Source organism: Gekko japonicus, unplaced genomic scaffold (assembly GCF_001447785.1).
Source record: "Gekko japonicus isolate JY-2015 unplaced genomic scaffold, Gekko_japonicus_V1.1 scaffold777, whole genome shotgun sequence".
Classification (NCBI taxonomy): domain Eukaryota; kingdom Metazoa; phylum Chordata; class Lepidosauria; order Squamata; family Gekkonidae; genus Gekko; species Gekko japonicus.
The window spans coordinates 521,533-544,167 of NW_015160858.1; the positions used below are offsets into that span (position 1 = coordinate 521,533).

At 48.9% G+C, this 22,635-nt stretch overlaps 1 protein-coding gene across 1 annotated transcript in view; it reads left to right on the plus strand.

Annotated features, from left to right (window-relative positions):
• Nucleotides 1-22,635, plus strand: part of EFNA2 (ephrin-A2) — a 227,537-nt gene that overhangs the window by 182,325 nt on the left and 22,577 nt on the right. Inside the window, exon 2 of the mRNA XM_015421740.1 lies at nucleotides 19,027-19,319. Coding sequence (XP_015277226.1) covers nucleotides 19,027-19,319 — 293 coding nt within the window. The remainder of the gene's footprint in view (nucleotides 1-19,026; nucleotides 19,320-22,635) is intronic.

The window sequence follows — 22,635 nt, forward strand, 5'->3', positions numbered from 1 at the left end:
CGCTCTGAGACTCCTTTGCTTAGTGAAGGGCGGGGTATACATCCAGTCTCTCTTCTTCTTCTTCTTCTTTTTTTAATAATTTTTTATTGTATCGTAAAACAAGTTACAAAAAAGTCAAATACCTTAATAATAACAATATTCCAGTAATTTTGTGTAACATAAAAAAATCTGAAAAACTACATTTATGCTTATCACATTTCAGAAACATTTAATTCGCTCTGGTATGTCTTGAGAACTACAGTATTCATCTATGTATTTGCCAATATGAAATTGCATTGTGTCTGTATTGCTTATTTGTATAGGAAGTGTAGGATATAACATGCAGTATAGAGTTGTGTTCCATGTTGAAATAGTCTTTACAGCCACCTCTGGAATTGCTGCCAGGAAGAGGGCAAGAAATCTTCTGAAGCTAAAAATTCTAGTATAGGGTTCCATTTATCCATTATAGGTTTATCTATTGGATACTGCGCTATCCTGTTCAATTCTTCTTCTTCTTCATTTAATTGTATTTTATGAACTGTTGTAAGCCGCCCTGAGCCTGCCTTGGCGGGGTATAAATCAAATAAATAAATAAATAAATAAATAATCCCTACCAGCAGTCCTAGATGCAGTGTCCCCAAAGCATGTGATACTCTCATTCCTGATCTACCCTTCTAGTGCATTTTTGTTTCGCCCATTCTCCAAGAAGCTCAGGGCAGCTTCTTCGGATCTCCTTTCCTCATTTTTATCCTCACAACAGCCCTTTGAGATAGTTTCAGAGTTAGTCTGCAATAGAACAGCATCCTGAGCCAGGCCCATAGCCACAGTGGGGCTTTTGGGGCCTCCGCCCCCTTTCTTAAAGTCACAGCCTCACAAGAATGTTTCCCCTGTGAATGCTTTTTTCAGTCATTTTAAAACATTTTGTGGAAGCCATGCATTCCTTTAAGCAGAGCGGGGTGCTGTAGTTGACTATTTCCTGCACTGAGCCAAGGGGGTTGGTTGACCTCTAGGATCCCTTCTAACTCTGTGTCAAGAAACTGGTCTCCTTTAAAGAGAGTTTTTCTGCCTAAGTGTTAGCTTTCTTGACTATAGAAGTCATCACCCCCACCTGCCACCTTGTTATCAGAATTGTTGCTTAGGCTGGCAGAAGTGATTAACTTGCAGCAGCTGGGAACTGTCATCTGGAGTGGTTGACAGCTTGCAATTCAGAGATCGATCCCGGTAACAGCTTTCCATTGGCTAAATGGCTTTTCTTTCTGCGCTGAGAACTTCAACCCCACCAGAAAAAAAATTACCCAACAAGCCACAAAATCCTCGCTACTGGCCTGTCCTGAGCGCCTTCTTTGAAGCACCTCTCTCGCCTTCTGTCTGGGATATAAGGACTCCGAGATCTCCATTCCAACTTGTACCTGACGAAGGGAGCCTTGAATCCCGAAAGCTTATACCCTGAAAATCTTGTCGGTCTCCAAGGTGCTACTGTATTAGAATCTAGGTGTTCTGTGAGGTAGGTTAGACTGAGAAAATGACTGGCTCAAGGTCACCCAGCAAAAGTTTTGTGTCAAGAGTTGGGGGGAGCTATGTATCTGGCTCTGACTTGAGATCAGCCAGTGTGGCCCTACACCAGGGGTGTCAAACATGCGGACCGGGGGCCGGATGAGGCCCCCGGAAGGCTTTTATCAGGCCCGCAGTGGAACTGGCTGTCTTCTGCTTCTTCTTCTAGTTCTGCTGCTGCGTCATCGTAGGTTTGCATCTTACAGAGACACACCTGAACAGCATACTTAAGACTGCAACAGCACAGACATTTTGATGCAATAGTTCAGAGCAAGAGGTGTCAAGTTATCAGACACTGTTAAATAAACAAAATATTGCAAGAGTGCTAATGTTTTAAGCATGTTTTTATTTTAAGTAAAAAAAACCCTTTTGTGTTTGTGTCCTTTATAAAGTTTATATCTCCTCTACCTGGCATTACGTTTTATGACACACATGGCCCGGCCCAACAAGGTCTCATTTATGTCAAATCCGGCCCGCATAACAAATGAGTTTGACACCCTTGCCCTACACATTCAGAGTTTAGATCAGAAGGGATTTTTTAGTGGCTCCCCTCCCCAGCTTTGAAACTCCATCCCTTGTGTTAGGGTATTTCATACCCTTCCTTGTTGGACTTCCAATGCAGTTTGAAAGCCTGTCTTTTCTGGAGGGCCTTTTAGCGCATCAAAGGCGTTGAGTATTTTCCGCATTAATGTATTTTTATTGTTGTATTTTAGTGTGTTCTGTATTTCTATTGGAAACCACCTGCGGTGCTCCCTGCTTTAGAGGGATAGGACTTGGAGATGTGAAGATCAGGGGCAGGGGAGAAAAAAATATCAGGATATTTTTCTCTCTCTCATCGGCTGATAACTTCCATGTGCGGCCGGGGCATAACAAATCGAAAGTGACAGGGAGAACACCCACATTATCCAACAGAAAAATTGGGATAAGGAAAGGTTGCGTTCTGGATTTTTTGTTTTTCGGTGGGGTAAGGAGACGTTACATCTCTAGGCAAGCAAAAGTCATTTAATTAAAAAAATAAACATGCATTTGCAACATCCCCACATGCACACCCCCGCTATCTATTATCTCGTCATTTTAAGAGAAAGAAACAGAAAAGGGGTCGAATTTCTACACAATAGAATCAGAACTAGTTTGTGAATCATTCCTTCACCCGTGGGAACCTTGGGAAATGTAGTTCTGTTAGAAGAGCCGGGGGCTGAGTCTCTCACCAAGCATTCACACCACCATGCTAAATGACGCTTCCATAGATTCTTGGAAGGAAGCCATGAATGATATAAAACTGATAGATGTTTGTGATGTAATGGGCTGGGGGAGGAAAAGAGAAGCACACGTGTAGAAAAAAATTAGAAGAGGAGGTGAAGAGTCGGTCTGAAAAGGATGCAAACAGCTATTCTACGAGCTGATCCAGATGTTCCATTCACAGTGCTGCCTCTCTTGTGTTTTAGCTTCCCCCAAAGTCATCAGTATTGCTAGGTAACTGTGTGTGCTGATAGCTGGAGCTCTGATGGCACAGGCTAGCCTGATCTTCTCCTCATGTCTCAGAAGCTAAGCAGGGTCAGACCTGGTCAGAACTTGGATGGGAGACCGCCAGGGAATTCCGGGGTGGCCATGCAGAGGTGGGCAAGGGCAAACCAACTCTGTTTGTCTCTGAATGAGCCAGGCTGGCCTGATCTCATCAGATCTCAGAAGCTAAGCAGGGTTAGCCCTGGTTAGTTTTTGGATGGGAGACCACTGAGGAGGTCCAGAGTCACTATGCAGTGGCAGGCAATTGGGAAACCAACTCCGCTCAGCTCTTGCCCTGAGAACCCCACGCCATAAGTCAGCTGCGACTTGACCAGTGTTCCCTCGAAGCTGAGTTAGTGTGAGCTAGCTCACAGTTTTTTAGCCTCCAGCTCACGCATTTTTGTCTTAACTCAGGAAGGATGGCTCCAGAGCCAACTAAGTTATGCGGCAGCCAAGTTGCTCACTCACAACTTTAGTGCCAGTAGCTCACAAAGTAGAATTTTTGCTCACAAGACTCCACAGCTTAGAGGGAACATTTGACCGATGGCACTTCGCACCAACAGCTGGAACAACGGGCTGGTCAGGAGGAAGAGACCTGGGGCCGGTCGTTCTCTCTCAGCCTAATTTACCACACAGGATTGTTGGGGTGAGGATCACATGGAGAAGGGAGAGAATGGTGTCGCCTGGGGAGAAAAGGCTACAAAGACCAGTCTAAAAAAAGGAATAAAAACGAAGCCTCAGCAATTCATTCTTCAGTGCTTGCAGCGTCAGGTGATGGTTTAGAATCACAGAATGATAGAGTTGGAAGGGACCTCCAGGGTCATCGTCCAACCCCCCGCACAGTGCAGGAAATTCACAAATACCACCCCCCCCACACACACACACACACACGGTGAGCCCTGCTCCATGCCCAGAAGATGACCCAAGAAACCCAAAAACCCTTCAGGATCCCTGGCCAAATTGGCCTGGAGAAAATTGCTTCCTGACCCCAAAGTGGCGATCAGTTGCTGAACCCAAAGTGGGTGTGTAAGAAAGGGCCACGAGAACTAAGCACTGAGGCAACCCTCCCTGCCCTCCCTCTCACAATCTGCCTAATTCACAGAATCAGCATTGCTGTCAGATGGCCACCTAGCCTCTGCTTGAAAATCTCCCAAGGAGAGCCCACCACCTCCCGGGGAAACCCATTTCACTGAGGAACCACTCTGTTTGTCCGGACATTCTTCCTAATGTTTAGCTGAAAACTCTTCTGATTTAATTTCAGCCGTTGTTTTCTGGTTTGATCTTCTGGGGCGCAACTTGTGTGTCTGAGTGGGCCACAAATGTCACACATAAAACTTCTGCATTATCCAGCATCCCCTACTAATTTGTACTTTCCCCAGGTGCATCTGCCAACCCTCAGGGGGTTTCAAAGTTCTCTCTCAAAATATTGCATGTTAGGGTTGCCAAACTCCAGGTGGGCCCCGGAGATCTCCCGGAACTACAACTGATTGCCAGACTACAGAGATCAGTTCCCCTGGATTTCTTATTTTATCTTATTGGATTTGTATCCCGCTCTCCCCGCATAGCGGGCTCAGGGCGGGCTCCATCAATTATAATATACAAACAAAAACAGTTAAAAGACATCAGATGAAAGATAGTAACAATTCCTATATATCTAATCAAAGCCTCGACAGATGTGGTCTATCACAAATCGGGGTTCAAGATGTTACACAGAGCTGATCCACTGACGGGGAGGCCCAATAGATAGATAGAGGGATGACGCCCACCACCTCAACTAAAAGCCTGGTGGAAGAGCTCCATCTTGCAGGCCCTCTGGAACTGTAAAAATGTGCAATGTGCGTGCACACGAAAGCTTATACCCAGCATTAAACTTGGTTGATCTTAAAGGTGCCACTGGACTCAAACTTTGTTCTGGTGTTTCTTGGGTTGCCAAGTGTTACCTTCCTCCGCAGCGGGGGACTCCTGGGCCGATCACGGAGCGCGCCATAGAGTTTTCCCTCGGATGACCGTGGCCCCGCCCCCAGCATGCCCGGCAGCGTCACGTCACTTCCTGGTGACGTGCACGTTGGGGCGGAGTTCCCCCCGGGGCCCGATCCGGCGGCGGCGGGGAACGGGCCTCTGAGGCGGGGGTTTCCCCGCCCCCCGGGGGGTCTTGGCAAGCCTAGTTGCTTCAGACCAACACGGCTCTCCACCTGAATCATGTCTTAGGTTTGTGTGCCTTTTAAAAATATAATAAGTGAAGTGACTGGTGCATTCTCCCCCGAAAGGCACCCATTCCTTCCAACCTGCTTGCCAAACAGCGTCGTTTGAAACATCCAGGTAGCTTTTGCATGAACAAAATGTCCAAGTGTTGGGGGAAAAAAGAGAAGGAAATGAAGGCAGAGAGAGAGAGAGACTGCCTCAGATGGGCTGGGTCAGCTTTGATTTTGGGGTTCTGGTGCATGTCACTTGTTTTTCAAACGTGTAATTATTATCAGTCATACTGTTCCCTCTGAGGCTCGAGGATCTTTTAATTTTTTTTTAATCCTCTTTGCTTGAGTGAATGACTATTCCCCCCCCCATATATAAAAAAATGTAATATGAATCAATTAATTCTCTTCGGGGAGAGAGGAGGGTATTTTTTTGTTGTTATAATTATGAGCAAATTTGCATTTATGGTAACAAAGATATTTGTTTCTGAGAGTAAATGGTTGCTCTTTCTTGGGGGGGGGGAGAATTCATTTTACGTTTTCAAAAGTTACCTTGCCGGGGGCAGGGTTGCAACAGATTACGGAAAATGGAGGCCAAGAGAAATGTGCACGCACACACAATACATACACACACACGCGCACACAAAGACAAAAAAAAAAAGCCCTTTGCATTAATTAGTTTATTTCCCTGTGTGATCCAAGTGCTTATGAAGCAAGTAATGAGGTGTACAGCCACTTAAAGACTCCTTGAGAGCTCACACTGTGATTCTCAAAAGAAAGGACCGTTCATGTTCTGGGGGGATTCTTTTCTCAAGGAAGAAAACCTTCCCAATCTGCTCCGGCAGCCAGCGTTCACTACACCCAGAAAACGAAAAGTTCCCTGCTAAAACGAAATCAAGCAAGCAAACAAACAAACAAAGAATTCGGTGGGTTTAATGGAAAATCCCCTTCCGTTTGCACGGGTGGGGAAGCTTCAGGGAGGTTCAGTAGTCAGTGGGGATGGCCTTCCCTTGGGGTTTGACGGCCCTCCTGGTCTGTGGACAGCTAATCCCAAAGAGTGACACACCACACCAAACCCTGAGCCACAGCCAGACAGTGGCTCACCGGTTTCCTCCGGTATGGCTCTGCCATCCAACTTGCCTCCCCTTGGTTCTGCCGTCCAAACTTCCTGTCCGCCAGCCTTATTCCTTGCGCCTCCTTCGCGCGCCCCCCTTCCCGCCATCTTCAAACCACCTTCTTTGCTCAGATTCTTTGCTTATAAGTCTCCTTTGTCCTCTGCTACATTTTTGCCGTTTGGTTTCCAAAGATCTGCCTGGGTCTTCCTGTGGCGTCTGCCCTGAATTTCACATACGCCCTCCAGAAATAACAACAGCTTTTACTTTGGAAACCGTTTTCAGATGTTTTGAAGCTAGTTGCGGTGGTGCATTGCCAAAGGAGAGCACGTTCGTTGGTGTCTTTGCAAAGGCCCTACCTGCTTTATGGCGGGCCTGTGCAGAATCTGTAGGGTTGCCAACCTCCAGGTGTGGACTGGAGATCTCCTGGAATTACAAGGTGATCTCCAGACTACGAGATCAGTTCGCCTGGAGAAAATGGCTGCTTTGGTGGGTGAACTCTGTGGCATTATACCCAGCTGAGGTCCCCCCTCTCCAAACCATGGTCTCCCCAGGTTCCATTCCCCAAATCTCCAGGAATTTCCCAGCCCAGAATTTGGTAACCCTAGCCTCTTGTCCAAGGGCCCTGAGAAACACAGAGTCTAGCTGAAGCTGAAGAGGATGTCTGCCAAACCCATGTGAGTACAGGAACCCACTTTCTATGAATAGCAGATTTTCAGCATTTTTTTAAAAAGAAGAGAAGAAGAGATCAGATTTATATCCCATCCTTCACTTGGAGTATCAGAGCAGCTTACAAACGGCTTTCCCTTCCCCTCCCCACAGCAGACACCCTGTGAAGTAGGTGGGGCTGAGAGAGCTCTCTTGAGAATTGACTGTGAGAGAACAGTTCTGAAAGAACTTGTGACTGACCCAAGGTCACAACGGCAGCTGCATGTGGAGGAGTGGGGAATCAAACCCAGTTCTCCCAGATTAGAGTCCACACACTTAACCACTACACCAAACTGGCTCTCACTAGCTCCCACTGTGGCAAAGATATACTTGAAACCACATGGGCCATCATGGTTGATGAGATCTCCACGAGAATGGGATTTCCAGAGGTCCAGGGGACTCCAGCGTCCTCAATAACTTCTCCTTAGTCAATAGCAGAAGGCAGGATGGATGGCACCAAAGAGTAAACGTTGCAGAATAAATTTATGCAAAACAGAAGAAGGAAAGCACATTCATTTAATTAAATAAATTAGGCCCCGGTCATACGGGCCGGATATTGGGGGGGGGGGGAGGCGTGGCTAATTGCCCCGGAGGAAACTAACGCGTGGCTGCCCGAGCACACGTCCCAGTCGAGGTCCCGTGGTTCGGGGGAAATGCCGATCAGATGGGTATCCTGCAGCGCGGCACAGAAGCCGCGCCGTGCGATCGCACTGGCAAGTGCTCTTTGTGCGCATGCGCTGTTGGGCGCTGTTGCGCAACCTGCGGAGACGAACAGCGGCGGGCGCCGGATGCCATGTAAGTCCACCGGGAACACGATCAGATGCCCGCCCTTGGCCCGCAGTTTCAGGAAACTAGTACCTCGTAGGTGCTAATTTTTAACTCCGCACCTTCGGCGGGGAGCCACGGGTTCGCCACGGAAGCACTGCGCTTCCCAGATGTTGGGGTGAGATCGCGCCCGGAAAATCCGCAGGACTCCTGTGCCTCTCCCGCAGCAACTTTGCCTTGTGACCGGGGCCTTAGTTTAATTAAAGAAAATAACCCATGTTTGCTTAATAGGTTTTAGATGCTTTTTAGGGGGTTTTCTAAGAGTCTGGGCGATTCAGGCCGTCTAGTCCCCTCGTCCTGGTTTCCTGTCTTGTCCTTCAAGATGCCTCTGGGAAGGTCTTGAGCACAAAGGCCGCAGTTGTCTCTGTATCAATTGATTTCCTCCCCCCCCCCCAAAACACCATCAACATCTTTTGCCATCATTATGTTCTTCAGACTTGTTTGTTTGCCCTCCTCCAGCCCATCGCAGAGTGCAAACACTGACTCAGGATCTCAGTTGCTCCCCAAAACTAGATGGAAAGGAGAAATAGAGCTAAGTGTCTGTGGCATTCTATTGACTTTGTACCCCCCAAACGACTGGATTTGCTTGCTTCAGATGTGCAACTTGAGAAACCTGTAGGAGAACACTTTTACCTTCAAGGATTACCTCAAAGTAGCTGTGTTATTACAAAGGAACTTCAGGAACAGAGTGGAAAGGGAAATTGCTGAATTACAAGTTATTATAACACTTTGGACAAAAACCTCCCCAGGACTCAACAGGGATATTGGACTTTTATACCATTACATATGCGAACTCATTCAGTCCTCATATATGTATTCTCAACAAGAAGGACTCTATATTTTAGTGTATTTCTTTTTCAGAATAGTATATTAGAACACTGAATGGATGTCTGCTGACAACATTACATCCAGCCCAAAGTGGCCTCCACGTGCCCTCTACGCCTCAGAGGAGATAATTAAGATACTGTTACTTCCCACAATTAGAAAAAAACACCTTTAGACATTTACCTGCTATTGTGACATATTTATTGCTTTACAACTGTTGACCTGATAACCTTAACTTGTTATTTAGTTTTTCCCTTTGCATACCTTAAACATCATCATGTTACATATTAATATGCTGTTAAATCTCAGTTTATAAGCTTAGAGCCTCATCTGCTGTTCCAGTGTACTTGAAAAAGTGTGCCTTGCACACGAAAGCTCATACCTTGAATAAACCTTTGTTGGTCTTCAGGGTGCCACGGGACTCTAAATTTGTTCCACTTTTCTCCCTCGTAGGAACCCAAAGTGGCCTACAGTATTGTCCCCTTCTTTATTTTATCCTCACAACAGCTGGAGGAGTGCCAAGTTCCTGTTCTAGGCAGGTGGGGGGACTTGGCATTACACCAGTATGCAACATCACTTCTGGCGCGAGAACGGAATCACTCTGGGGTGACGCTCTAGGGTCCACCCAAAGCATTCAGAGTTGTGAGTGAATCCTAGAGCATTGCCCCGATGCGGTAACATCACTTTGGTGCCAAAGAGCTTGTCCCTGTGCCCCCAGTTCTCCTGCCAGGGTGCCAGCAACCCTGTATCTGGCAACCCTACAACAACCTTGTGAGGCAGGTTTAGGCCAAGAGCACGTGACTGGCCCAAGGTCCCCCGGGACTTTTCTGTGGCAGAGTGGGGGTTCACGCCAGGATCCCCCAGTTCCTAGTCCAACCGTGGTGGATGGCTTCGCCTGGCATTTCCATGTTACGTGACGTGAGAGACACCGTGGACACCCACAGCCAAACGCTACATGGTAGAGCAGCCCACTTTCTGTCACCTTTCCACCCAGAAGAGCCAGAACCACTACAAAACCATGCTGTCTGGTCCCATCTTGACAACACTGTGAATGAGACCGAATGCCGTTGTGGAGAACTGGCAGGGCCAGACTGCTGCTGCCCATTGTAGATCGTTCACCAGGCAGACCCCCCAAACCAGGAGTAAAACCAGAAGAAGAAGAAGAGGAGGATGAGGAGGAGATTGGATTTATACCTCTGCCCTTCACTACCCAAAGGAGTCTCAGAGCGGCTTACAACCTCCTTTCCCTCCCCCTCCCCACAACAGACACCCTGTGAGGTAGCCGGGGCTGAGAGAGCTCTGACAGAGAAACTGCTCTTTTTCAAGGACAGCTCTGAGAGAACTTGTGACTGACCCAAGGTCACACCAGCAGCAGCGTGTGGAGGTGGAGGAGGAGGAGTGGGGAATCAAACCTGGTTCTCCCAGTTTTGAGTCTGTGCTCCTGACCACTACCCCAAACAGATTAAGAAGACTTTTAATATACAGTATTAGACGTGGGCCCTGACTCAGATGACCCGGGCTAGCCCTGTCTTGTCAGAACTCGGAAGCTACACAAGGTTGGTACTTGGAGGGGGGACCACCAAGGAAGTCCAGGGTCGCTGCACAGAGGCAGGCAATGGCAAGCTGCCCCTGAGCCTCTCTTGCCTCAAAAACCCGTGTGGGGTCACTGTGAGTTGCCCGTGACGGGACAGCACTTTCCACCAACCCCATTAGATGTGGACCACAGTGGCATGCGCACCCAGAAACAGCGTATCGAAAGCTGCCTGAGAGCGGGAATGAAGGACGGGTTTTTTCCAGGGGAAGTCTCACCGCGGGCTCCTTCAAGGGCACAGGGACTTGCCGCCCTCTCCCTCCATCAGATATTTTCTATCTCCTCTACCCGATGGACTGGCACCCCTTGGCATCTGTAATTGGCTCGGGGAAACCACAGGTCAAGCGCACAAGCGGTAGGCCTCGTTCCTCAGAGCGCCTTGTCTGCCTCCGTATAATTTGCATCATTTATACAGGCCACAGGATTTCGGGCTGCAAAAACGGCCCCAAGTGTTGAGTGTTAAGTCTGAGGAGTCAGAGGAAGGAGTGAGGGATGGGAGGTTACTCAGCTGAAGGCGAGATCAAGGCTCTCTTTGCAGCAGGAGAGGTGGGTCCCATCTCCGAAGTCACCCCTTCTAATTGGATTTCTTCAAAGAGAGGCGCTGAGGAGCGGCTGCCTCCCAATCGCAGCCCTGCCACTTAATTCCTAATGTAGAAAGGCGGCCTGAAGGTTACACGGCAGACCAGGAACAAAAAGGTCCCAGAGTTGCTTAAAAAAAAAAAGGGCCAACAACAAATAAACCTCAAGTCAGTCGCCAGGAGCTTTGTGGGAAAAGCTGAAACGTTTGGACTCAAGTATGGCCACAGCATCATTATATATGTACGAGAACTGTTCGACAAGAGCAGTAGGAGCTGGGGGGTAGAGGGTCAGCTCAGCCACAGAGTAGGGTTCTCGCCCCCACCCCCCGGCCACTGATGTGGGATGGGGGAGTACAGTTGACAGATGACGAATAAGAAAAGACTGGATTTATGCCCCACCCTTCACTACCCAAAGGAGTCTCAGAGCGGCTTACAGACTCCTTTCCCTTCCCCTCCCCACAACAGACACCCTGTGAGGTAGGTGGGGCTGAGAGAGCTCTGAGAGAACTTGTGACTGACCCAAGGCCACACCAGCAGCTGCATGTGGAGGAGTGGGGAATCAAACCCGATTCTCCCAGATTAGAGTCCGCGCTCCTAACCACTACACCAAACTGGTTCTCAGATCCAGGTTGGGAAACTCCTGGAGACTTGGGGATGAAGCCTGGGGAGCGCAGGGACACCAGTGGGGTACAAGGCCACAGAGTAGGGTTGCCAACCTCCAGGTGGGGCCTGGGGATCTCCCGCTTTTGCAACTCCTCTCCAGCTGACAGAGATCAGCTCCCCTGGAGAAAATGGGGGCTTTGAAGGGCGGGCTCTGTGGCACTGTACCGTGCTGAGGCCCCTCCCCTCCCCAAACCCCGCCCTCTCCTGGCTCCACCCCCAAAGTCTCCAGGTATTTTCCAACCCAGACCTGGCAACCCTACCACAGAGACTACCTTCCAGAGCAGCCATTTTCTCCAGGGGAACTGATCTCTGTAGTCTGGAGATGAGTAGTCATTCCAGGGGATCCCCAGGTCCCACCTAGAGGTTGGCATCCCTGCCCCAGAGCAACGATTCCCATGATCCTTGCAGGATACTTGTGTGTGCTTTCTCAACAGCCCCTGGCACAAGGTCCATTGAACCGAGGGGAGTAGGGTAGGGGTGTGATCAGTCGGGTGACTCAGTAAAATCAGCTCCTTCCCCTGTCCGGATTCAGCCTTGCACATCTGCCAATCACAGAAGCCAGGAAGCCAGTCTGGGATACTGTTCTGTCCCCTCCAGTGTCAACAAACCCTTCCCTCCCAGAGCTGTCCCAAGTTCTGCCCTCTGGCACTGCATTGGCCCCAGGATATTAGCAATCGACAGTTGGGTATTGCAGTAATGCAGCCTGAATGGTTGCGTGGCATTAAACAGGTGTATGTGCTGCTCTCTCTCTCTCTCTCTCCCTCCCCTGTCCTCCCTCACCCCCTCCCTCTGTGCGTATAAACATTCCCATGAACCCATGAATCACGTTGAATCTTCTGCAGTCATGGGCGATTCCGCATTGGGTTTTCCCTCCGTTGTTTTACGAAACCCATGTTGGAACAGAAACTCCCCTCTGCATTGCATGCCGCTTTCGCTTTCTTTGATCATCGGGTTTTATGGTACCCTCTGCATTGCTTGCCACTTCCACTTTCTTTGATCATCGGATTTTCGGTACCTTCTGCATAGATTTATGGCCCTCCAGAGGTGACTTTGCAGTCAGTCAGTACGGCATTGCCCCGGGGTATTTGAATGTGGTTTTGACCTGCACCTTTTCCTCCCAGTTGAAAAAATGTGGAGTGAGTGCTAGATGCAGAATCGCCCCATGTCTGAAAAGAAAGATTCTGGCTGATTCTGCATTGGCATTTCCCTCTGCTGTTATACCAAACCCACGTTGTAACAGAAAAAGTGCAGCTCAAAAACCACATTCAGATACCCCAGGGTGATGCAAAGTCACCCCTGCATGGCCATAAATCCATGCAGAAGGTACCATAAAAACTGGTGATCAAAGAAAGTGAAAGCGGTGTGCAATGCAGAGGGGAATTTCTGTTCCAACATGGTTTTGATATAACCAGGAGTCATTTCGTAGAAAAAGAGGTGTAGGAGCTCATTAGCATAACTCATTAGCATAACTTTTTTGCATATGCCACACCCCATGACATCACTGGAAGTGTGTCAAAAGGCAACACCCACCACTCAGGCTCCACTGGACTGTTTTGGATTGCTAGCTATTTGGGGGGGGGGCAATGTGCAGATCTGTCCTCGCAGAGGAGGGAGAGCTTGTACCTGAATAAAACTTGGTCTTAAAGGTGCCACTGGACTGTTGGGGGCCGGGGGGGGGGGGGGGCTCTGCAACTTATCTGGCTGCTTCTTGCTCTGACTGAGGGCTACTGGGAGAAGGGGGGGATTGTTGCATGTGCCTGCCCCCTGGGCTCTTTACTGCCGGAGCTCCACGCCTGTGCACTCCTGTAGGAAATGACCCCTACTCCAAGGTAATGGGAACCCTTTGGAACCAACGGAGCGAAAAGCTGATGCAGAATTGCCCCTCCCTCAGACCATCTCCCCCACCTCTGATCTGTGCACACAATCGTTAGGATGCAGGCCGGCAATGCTTTCTGGTACTCCGGGACCTTTCAAAAGTGCCTGATGAGTGGGCTCCTGGTGGCACAGAGATGCACTGAGTGTGTGTACAGCAAGGCCTCTCCCCCTGCCCCCAGAAATAAAACTCTGGCATGTTGTCAGCCAGTCCTGAGTAATGTTCTCATTAGAAGCTGTGGGGAGGGGGAGGGGGAGGTAGGGGAGGAAACCGTGAAAACCACAGAAGAGATTTGCTCCCCACTTCATTGCATAGCCCAGGGCTGGATTTGTTTTGATTAAAACCCTGGGATTTGGGAGGTCAGACAAAAGGGGTCTCTAAGCATGTGCAGTGCGCCGTTCCCTCACCACTGAGGAGGAAACTCAACCTTGCTTCTCATGTGACTGGAACCGAAGTAGCGGTGGCAACACAGAGATCGTTTCGTTTCTCCCTTTAACAAACTGATGGTGCAGTGAAATGTGCCTGCGCATCTTTGCAGAACGGGCACATCATTGAAAAGACACTTCCGTTAGGATGGGGGGGAGTGTCTTGTTTGTTCCATACATGTGAGATATCAGACTACACCTTAGAGACGCTTTATTATAATGGGTAATTGGTGCTAGAAATTCCTCGGTTCAGATTCAAAGATTCACTAGCTGGCTGCGGGCAAACCAGTATTCTTCCTCCCTCTCAACCTAAAACTGCTGTATCTGAGCGATAATTCTACTGGTCTGCTTCAGAGGGACGTTGTGAAGGTGACAGAGAGAGTATTTCAACCCTTCGTTGGCAATTACGGACCAGTACTTGACTACTTCGCAGGGTTGATGTGAAAATGAACGGGATAGTTGATTTGAAGGACTATAGAAACAGAGAGGGTAATCCAGCCACCCCCACACACACACACGAGAAATGGCCAGTGCTGTCAAAATCGGTGGCTCCCAGTAAAGATATATAATGTGTCCCCTCCCCTTTTGCTTTTCTCAAAACCTCTCTGGCGTTTCTCTCACTACACCTCAGAGTTGCCTTTGGACCAGAGTTGGTGTTGACTCCCTCAGTTCAGCCAGCACACCTGGGCAGGTTTTCTCACGTGCAACCCTCGGAATCAGGGCGGTCACCCTCTCCCCTTCCCCCAGTCCGCCGAGGGTACATCCAGCCAGCAGTCGGACTGACTCCACTCAGCCACACTAGTTCGCGCCTTCCCCTGCGGTGGTTGCATTACAAACACAGCAGTGCGCCCAACTCTTGTTGGTGGGCCAAGGATCCGGGAGAAGCCCGCCCGCCCCACCGCACTCAATTGCCACTTCTCGGCACAGTGGGAAGCGCTGTCTACAGCCAGCTCCATTTAAATGGAGATGTGGCCACGTCTTCCGCCGGGCAGGGAAACTGTGCGTGGGGAGATATAGATCTGTTAGCTGGGCTTATGCATGTATGTATGTATTCTGAATACATTTCCTCTCTTGGAGGCCCACAGCATCTTTCCCTCCTGGCTGCGCATATGCATCTTGGGGTGCAGGACGCGTGGGAAGGAACAGGAAAGACTGCAGCAGAAACCAGGGCTCAAGATATGGAAGCCATGCAGCCACACAGAATTCTGCACCAGTCGTGGCCTCCGACGAATCTTGATGCGAACGCGGATGTTTTAAAATGGCCGCCAGGCTGACCTACCTTCTAATCTTTGGATATGTTTTCCCCAGCCCCCTGCACCTAACTTGGTGATCACAGGAAATATACTTAGTGTATGCCCAGAGAGACTTTATTAATTGCTAGAGTGCACATTCCAAGTCTACTAATGAATTAATGGGAATCTGTTTTTCGCAAGACGGGTAGCTGAGTTAGTCTGTCTGAAGTGGTAGAAAAGAGCAAAAGTCCAGGAGCTCCTCAAAGACGACGAAAATTTGTGGCAGGGGAGGAGATTCCGTGAGTCACTGCTGTGAGTAGTGACTCACAAATTTTCGTCGTCTTTGAGGGGCTACTGGACTCCTGTTTTTCACAGGAATTGTTCTATAATATCACAACCTCCCACAACACCCTTCCATAAATATGGCAACAAGAAAATCAAACCAAAGTTATGAAAAGCCCTTTGTTTTATGTTATGAATAAGTATGAGTGTTTCATGGCATCTCAAGGTGGCCATGGCATCTCAAAACCAATGTGTCCACATACCCCTTTTCCTCCCGGGAAACTGCCTCTGTAGTCTGGAGGTCAGTTGTAATTCTGGGAGAACTCCAGACCCCGTCTGGAGTTTGGTAACCTTGATTCAGTAACAGCTGCCTTCATCACAGAAGGACAGTTGTCTTGGAACCTGCCAGCATCTCATGATTTGCCCTGACCCTGTGGCAGCCATTTTGTGAGTGGCCCTGCCTCCTTGGCAGCCATTTTGTAGTAGTACTGCTACTCTTTCATTAAATTCCCAAAGCGCTGACAGGTTTAACAAGGTTGGAGAACCCTGGAGTAGACCATGCAGAGCTAGAGGGACCAGTCTTCTGTTTCAGTATAGAGCATAAAAACATAAAATAAGCTATGCTGGATCAGGCCAATGGCCCATCCAGTTCAACACTCTGTGTCACACAGTGGCCAAAACCCAGGGATTCCAGAAGCCTTCCCATTGTCCCCCCCCCACACACACCCACCAAGATTACCGAGCATCACTGGGCCAGATTGGCCACTTCCACACTGTCATTTTTGCCCTTTTCCCCCCCTGTTGCTTGGGGGGGGGGGCTTTTCCACATGTGTTTTGCTCCCTCTGGGACTATTAGAGAGAGCAAAACACATTGGAGGGGGGAGAACCCTGAAGCAACAAGTAACACAAATGACAGTGCGGAAGTGGCGATACCTTGTGGCTAATAGCCACTGACGGACCACTTTCTGTGGCGGTGAATTCCATTTGTTCATGACTCTTTGGGTGAGGCAGGTCTTCCTTTTATCTGTTTTAAACTCACTGCTCATTAATTTCATTGAGTGCCCACGAGTTCTTGTATTGTGAGAAAGGCAGAAAAGCACTTCTTTCTCTGCCTTCTCTATCCCAGGCATAATTTTATAACCCTCTGCCATGTCACCCGTCGCCCTTCATTTCTCCAGACTCAGGAGCAGTGTCATGCATTCAGTCCTTCAAGTGGTGGTGGGGGAGGGAAAGACAAGCAAAGGGAGGGAAGAAGGGGAGTGCCGTGGGGCCCCTGCAGTGGGTAGGTTGGGGGGTGTCCTGTGGTTGCCTCCCTGTGGGAACAAAACCTCTTGGGGGGGAGGGATCCAGTTCTTTGGAAGGCCAGCATGACCGTTGGGGCTGACTGGATGAGGACAAAAGACTCCGACGGGGAGCTGTCTGAGGTCATCTCCAGACCGCCAGACAGACGCAGGACCCGTTGGGCTCAGAAAGCAATTGGTTCCGGCGTCTTAAGGACTTTGGTACACACCGAGTGTAGCCCCAGTACCGCCGTGCCCTCTTCGTAGTTTTGGTAATCCCCTAATCTCTTGGATAATCTGTCCCCCAAATGTAAAAAATTGCTATAGGATTGGAGTGTGCCTCTGAATATAATACCCGAGGGGGCAGATGATATGTCGCTGAAGAATGGCTCCCCCCTAACAACTAATCACCTACTGTTGCCAGTTTATTAATTTTAAGAGGTGCTCAATTTAATCTTATAAAGTTAATGGGAAGAGGGAAGATTATGCCGGTCACGTGGTCGAGGGAAGGCCGCGCTGGGTTTTGGCTGCCGACGGTTTCAATCTAGTGTGCTTTCTTTTTGCAGTAAAGAGCCTCAACTTCTAGCGTTTACCTCTGGTGGGAGAACTGGGCCTGGTATCTTGAAAAGGGAGAACTCAGACGGCTGAGTTCTATCCCTGGCATTGAGAGGAAAAGTCAGGGAGGGGAGTTAAGAGGGAGATCCAGAAACTGGGTCTCCTGGTGCAGGAGAGAAAGTAGGAAGGGACAGATTTCTACAATTAGATGTCCCAAATCCAGGGTTGCCATCCTCCAGGAGGCGCCTGGAGTTCCCCCGGAATTACAACTGATCACCAGACTACAGGGAGCAGTTCCCCTAGACAAAATGGTAGCTCCGGAGGAAGGGGTCTATCATGGCATTATACCCTGCTGAGGTCCCCCGCCCTCCCAAGGCTCCATCCCAAAATCTCCAGGAATTTCCCAGCCCAGAGATCTCATGGTCTTCTGGAAGCCCAGAATACAAGGAGTTTTCTGTGGTTTTCCAGCGGTGTGAGAGAGCAGGGATACTCTACGCATGTTCAGGCTACTGATATCTAGATATAGATAGGACAGCTGTGGCCTGGCATGAGTCCCCCTTGTTGTTATTGTTGTTGTTTAGTCACACAGTCGAGTCTGACTCTTCGCGACCCCATGGACCAGTTCACGCCAGGCCCTCCTGTTGTCCTCTGGAGTTTGCTCAACTCCGTGTTCGTTGCCTCGATAACACTGTCTAACCATCTCGTCCTTTGCCGTCCCCTTCTTCTTTGACCTTCCGTCTTTCCCAGCATCAGGGTCTTCTCCAGTGAGGGCTCCCTTCTCATGTGGTGGCCAAAGTATTTGAGCTTCGGCTTCAGTATCTGGCCTTCCAGGGAACAGTCAGGGTTGATTTCCTTTAAGATTGACTGATTTGTTCTCCTTGCAGTCCAACGGACTCTCTTCTCCAGCACCATGAGTCCCCTTACTAGCACTGAAACAACACCCCCCCCCAAATTCCTTCTGAAAGCATTCTTACTGTTTCTCAAATTTGAATGATAACCATCGCCCAGATATTCTCTCTGAATGCTCAAAAATTCGCCACAAGTTTACCAAATACTGTTGCCTTTTGGGGGATTCTTATGATCATGAATATTTTGTATGTGTGTGATCTGATCAGATTTCATCGTGCCAAGCCAATGCCCAAGTACTGGAGGTGTGTGTGTGGTTTTGTTTTTTGAAGTATAATCAGGGCTTTTTTTCTGGGGGAACGTGCCAGAACAGAGTTCCGGAACCTCTTCGACAAAATTATTTTTTAAATGTTTAAAAGTTACTGAGTTTTTAGTATACAGACTGAAAACTTCATTTCCCTCTTGAGAGATCCGGCACCTCTTTTCAGAAAAAAAAACCCTGAGTATAATATCATGTTTGCCGCAAAGTACAGTTTTGAAAATTTGACCGATTTCCCACAAGTGCTTCTCCGCCCTTGCTCTTCCCTATACCCTGATCGTATGTGTCAATTTCCCACTATTTGCTGCATGGCCACATTTTGCCCGCAGTTTTGCCCAATTTCCCCCTTATCTACTCAATCCTGTTTTTTGAGGATCGAGTAGACGTGGGGGAAATCGGGCGAAGCTGCAGGGCAAAATGTAGCTGCACAGCAAATAGTGGGAAATTGACACATACGATCGGGGTAAAGGAAAGAGCAAGGGCGGAGCAGAGGCTTGTGGGAAATCGGTCTTTGTGTTTAAAATCTGAGTGGCAAATTGGGTTGCTTTACCAAATCTCAAATGTTTTCGGAGGTTTGTCTCAGCCCTGTTCCTAATCCTAAAAAGGGCAGGTGGACTTTGCTGTTTGTGCTTCTCAATGTGCATTTTGCTCTCATTCCTCCTCCCCCCCCCACCTTTCCACTCCCTGCAGGTTCCATCAGGGGGACTACACAGTGGAAGTGAGCATCAATGACTATCTGGACATCTATTGTCCGCACTATGAGATCCCGTTCCCCATGGACCGGATGGAACGGTATATCCTCTACATGGTCAACTATGAAGGCCATGCCACCTGCGACCACCGGCAAAATGGCTTCAAACGCTGGGAATGTAACAGGCCCGATTCAGCCAATGGGCCGCTGAAATTCTCCGAAAAGTTCCAGCTCTTCACCCCTTTCTCACTGGGGTTCGAATTCAGGCCAGGACACGAATACTATTATATATGTGAGTAGTAATAATTACTTTCCTTTGGGGAGAGTGACTTTCAGCGTCTAGTGGTTCTGTGCAGATTCAAGACACACCAGGTAAAGGTTCAAAGGGTCTTCCAGGAAGCAAACACATCTTTTCGTAAAAACATCGGGCACAATGTCATTTTGGACATGACGGACGTTGGGTACTGAGGCCCTGTTGGCACTGCCAGTGTCAGAGAACATTAAAATCTTGGTGTGGGGATACAATTTGGTATTTATTTCACTATTACCCTATTTTCTTGAAAGAAAGGCTGGGCTTTTTCCTCATGTGCTGTCAAGGAAAAGAGGGAGCTGTTTTAAATTTGCCTACAAATTAAAGTTGTGTACAGTAATTTTTTTTAAAAAAAGTTTTTGTGTACGAGCATTTTTAAGGGAAATCATCTTACATTCAGGGTTGTCTTCCTTTTGGGTAAAGACGGTATCATTTCGCCCGATTCCTTCTCGAAAACTCAGGTAACGAAAGCACAAAAGTTCCTCCAGCAAAACGGGATAATTTGTGCGGTGGTTAAGATTGTCTTCCGCTGACTAAAGCTCGACCTCTGATTGCATCTGAAGTAGGTCTTGATGACCACCTTACAGGCCACCACTTGGACTCGAGTGGCCAGCCTCCTGGTGGGACCTGGATATCTCCCACAGTTCTAACTGCATAGTCCAGTTCCCCTGGATAAAATGGCGGCTTTGGAGCGTGGACTCTGTGGCATTAATATCCCACTGAGGTCCCTCTCCTTCCCAAACCCTACCCTGCTCAGGCTCCACCCTAAAGTTGCCAAACTCCAGGCGGTCGCTGGAGGTCTCCTGGGATTACAAGTGATCTCCAGGTGACAGGGTTCAGTTCGCCTCGGAAAAAATGGCCCCTTTGGAAGGTGAACTCTGTGGCACTATACCACCCTGAAGTCCATCTCCTCCCCAAACCCCACCCTCATCAAGCTGGCAACCCTACTCCGCCCCCAGATCTCCAGGAATTCCCAAACCCCAAGTTGGCAACTCTAACTTGGAGTCCTCCAAGGAAACATTACTGGGCACTTTCACACCCACTAAATAACGCACTCTCAATGCACTTTGCAACTGGATTTTACTGTGTGAAATGGCAAGATCCACTTGCAAATGGTCGCTTAAGTGGACTGAAACAGCATTATGAAGAAGAAGAGGAGGAGGAGGAGGAGATTGGATTTATACCCTGCCCTTCGCTCAGAGTCTCAGAGCGGCTTACAAACTCCTTTCCCTCCCCCTCCCCACAACAGACACCCTGTGATGTGGGTGGGGCTGAGAGAGCTCTTTGAGAACTGCCCTTGAGAGAACAGCTCTCACAGAACAATGGCTTGCCCAAGGTCGTCCAGCAGCTGCATGTGGAGGAGTGGGGAATCAAACCCGGTTCTCCCAGATTAAAGTCCGCTCGCTTAACCGCTACACACTAGTATGTGTGAAACCACCCATTTATGTAGCAAGAGGAAAAAGGAAAACACAACATGAAACTTAAGCCACTGTGAGGGCTGCCGGCTGTAAAAAAAAAGATCACATACTTATCTCACCCCTCCTTGAAGGACCTCATGGTGGTGTACATAGGGTTTTTTTTAAGAAAGGTGGGTCCCTTCCTTCCCTCAGTTTTATATGTTCCTCAGCAGGGCTCTTTTTGTAGAAAAAGCCCAACAGGAACTCATTAGCATAATAGGCCACACCCAACAGCAGGAACTCATTAGCATATTAGTCCACACCCCTGACAACACAGCTCATTACCACATTAGGCCACACCCCCATGTTACCAGAAGTGTGGTTATCCAGCCACACCCACCTTTTGCTTCTTATTCTGTTTACCTTGTTGGTTGTCAAAACCCTGAGCTTTTTTGTAGCAGGAACTCCTTTGCATGTTAGGCCACACACCCCTAATGTAGCCAATCCTAATGAGTATCTGCTGTTGGGTGTGGCTTATTATGCTAATGAGTTCCTGCTGGGCGTGGCCAACTTGGGAGCCAGCCGGAACTCCGTTCCTGTGCGTTCCTGCCCGAAAATAGCCCTGTCAGCCCTGTAAGGTATGTCAGGCTGAGAAGAGACTGTGACCAGGATCACCCCTTTGTCCTCAGAACAGTGGCTCTTCAGTGGCCTTACGGGTTCTACGGAGTTGACGCTGGTTCTCTTAGCGTCTCCCTTTTGTTGCCGTCTGAGGCGAAAGATTGCCGATTAACTGTTCCGATTACCCTGTCAGTCCAAAGCAAAGCAATCGCAGGGACCGGTTTAATTAGTAGGAATGACTCTATTTAACCTCCATTGGTGACTCGGGAATGTGGGACGTTTGAGAACCCAGCTGGGGCCACATTCCGAGAAGATAATAAAAATAAGCCAATGTTCGGCAGAGAGAGAAAGAGAGAGAAGAAACCCCTTGGTGACCCATCATTTTCCCTTGCAAGGGGGGCGGGAGGGCAGGGAGCGTTAAAGATGATTCCGTTCCCAGACCATGTTTTGGCTTGTAAATGATTTGAACTCGGGCCTCCTGCCGGGGCCTCTGGCCTACTGCGCTACCAGCAAGGAAAAATAATCAAACGCTTTAAATTAGCTTCCCGGACCACCCATTAAGAAGCCCCTGATTTAAGAGTCTTCATTTATCTTGATTTTCTTTAAAAAGAATAAGAGGGAAAGGAAAAGGGGGGGGGGTCGGTCTTCGCTGGGGACCAAGGCCTGTTTCGCTGTTTCGTATACCTTCCCAGCATAATTCCTGGAGACCAGTGAAGCTGTCAGTACCTGCAAGATACCATTCAAAAGCCGGTGTGTTCTGTTGTAGGTCGGGGGATGGGTTCCATGGAGGATTCTTCGGGACCTCGCAACTCCTCGCAACATGGTGCTCATATTCCCCGTGGCACCCGCGGACACCTTTCCTGGACCCCTCAAGTGTTTTTAGAAAGTGGGTGGGGCCAGGTGGGGCTTTTGCCCAGCAAAGCTTCTGATTGGCCATTGGAGACTCGATAGGCTGTGCCGAAATTTTAAAACGTTACTTTGGCAGTAGCTGCCAGCACAGTACAATGAGCCAGTTTGGTGTAGTGGGTAAAGAGCGGCAGAATCTAATCTAGGAGAACCGGGTTTGATTCCCCACTCCTCCACATGCAGCTGCTGGTGTGACCTTGGGTCAGTCACAGTTCTCTCAGAGCTGTTCTGTCAAGAGCGGTCCTTGAAAGAGCTCTCTCAGCCCCGCCTACCTCACAGGGGTGTCTGTTGTGGGGAGGGGAACGGAAAGGAAAGGTAAACCACTCTGAGACTCCCAAGTGAAGGGCAGGGTATAAATCCAGTCTCCTCCTCATCAT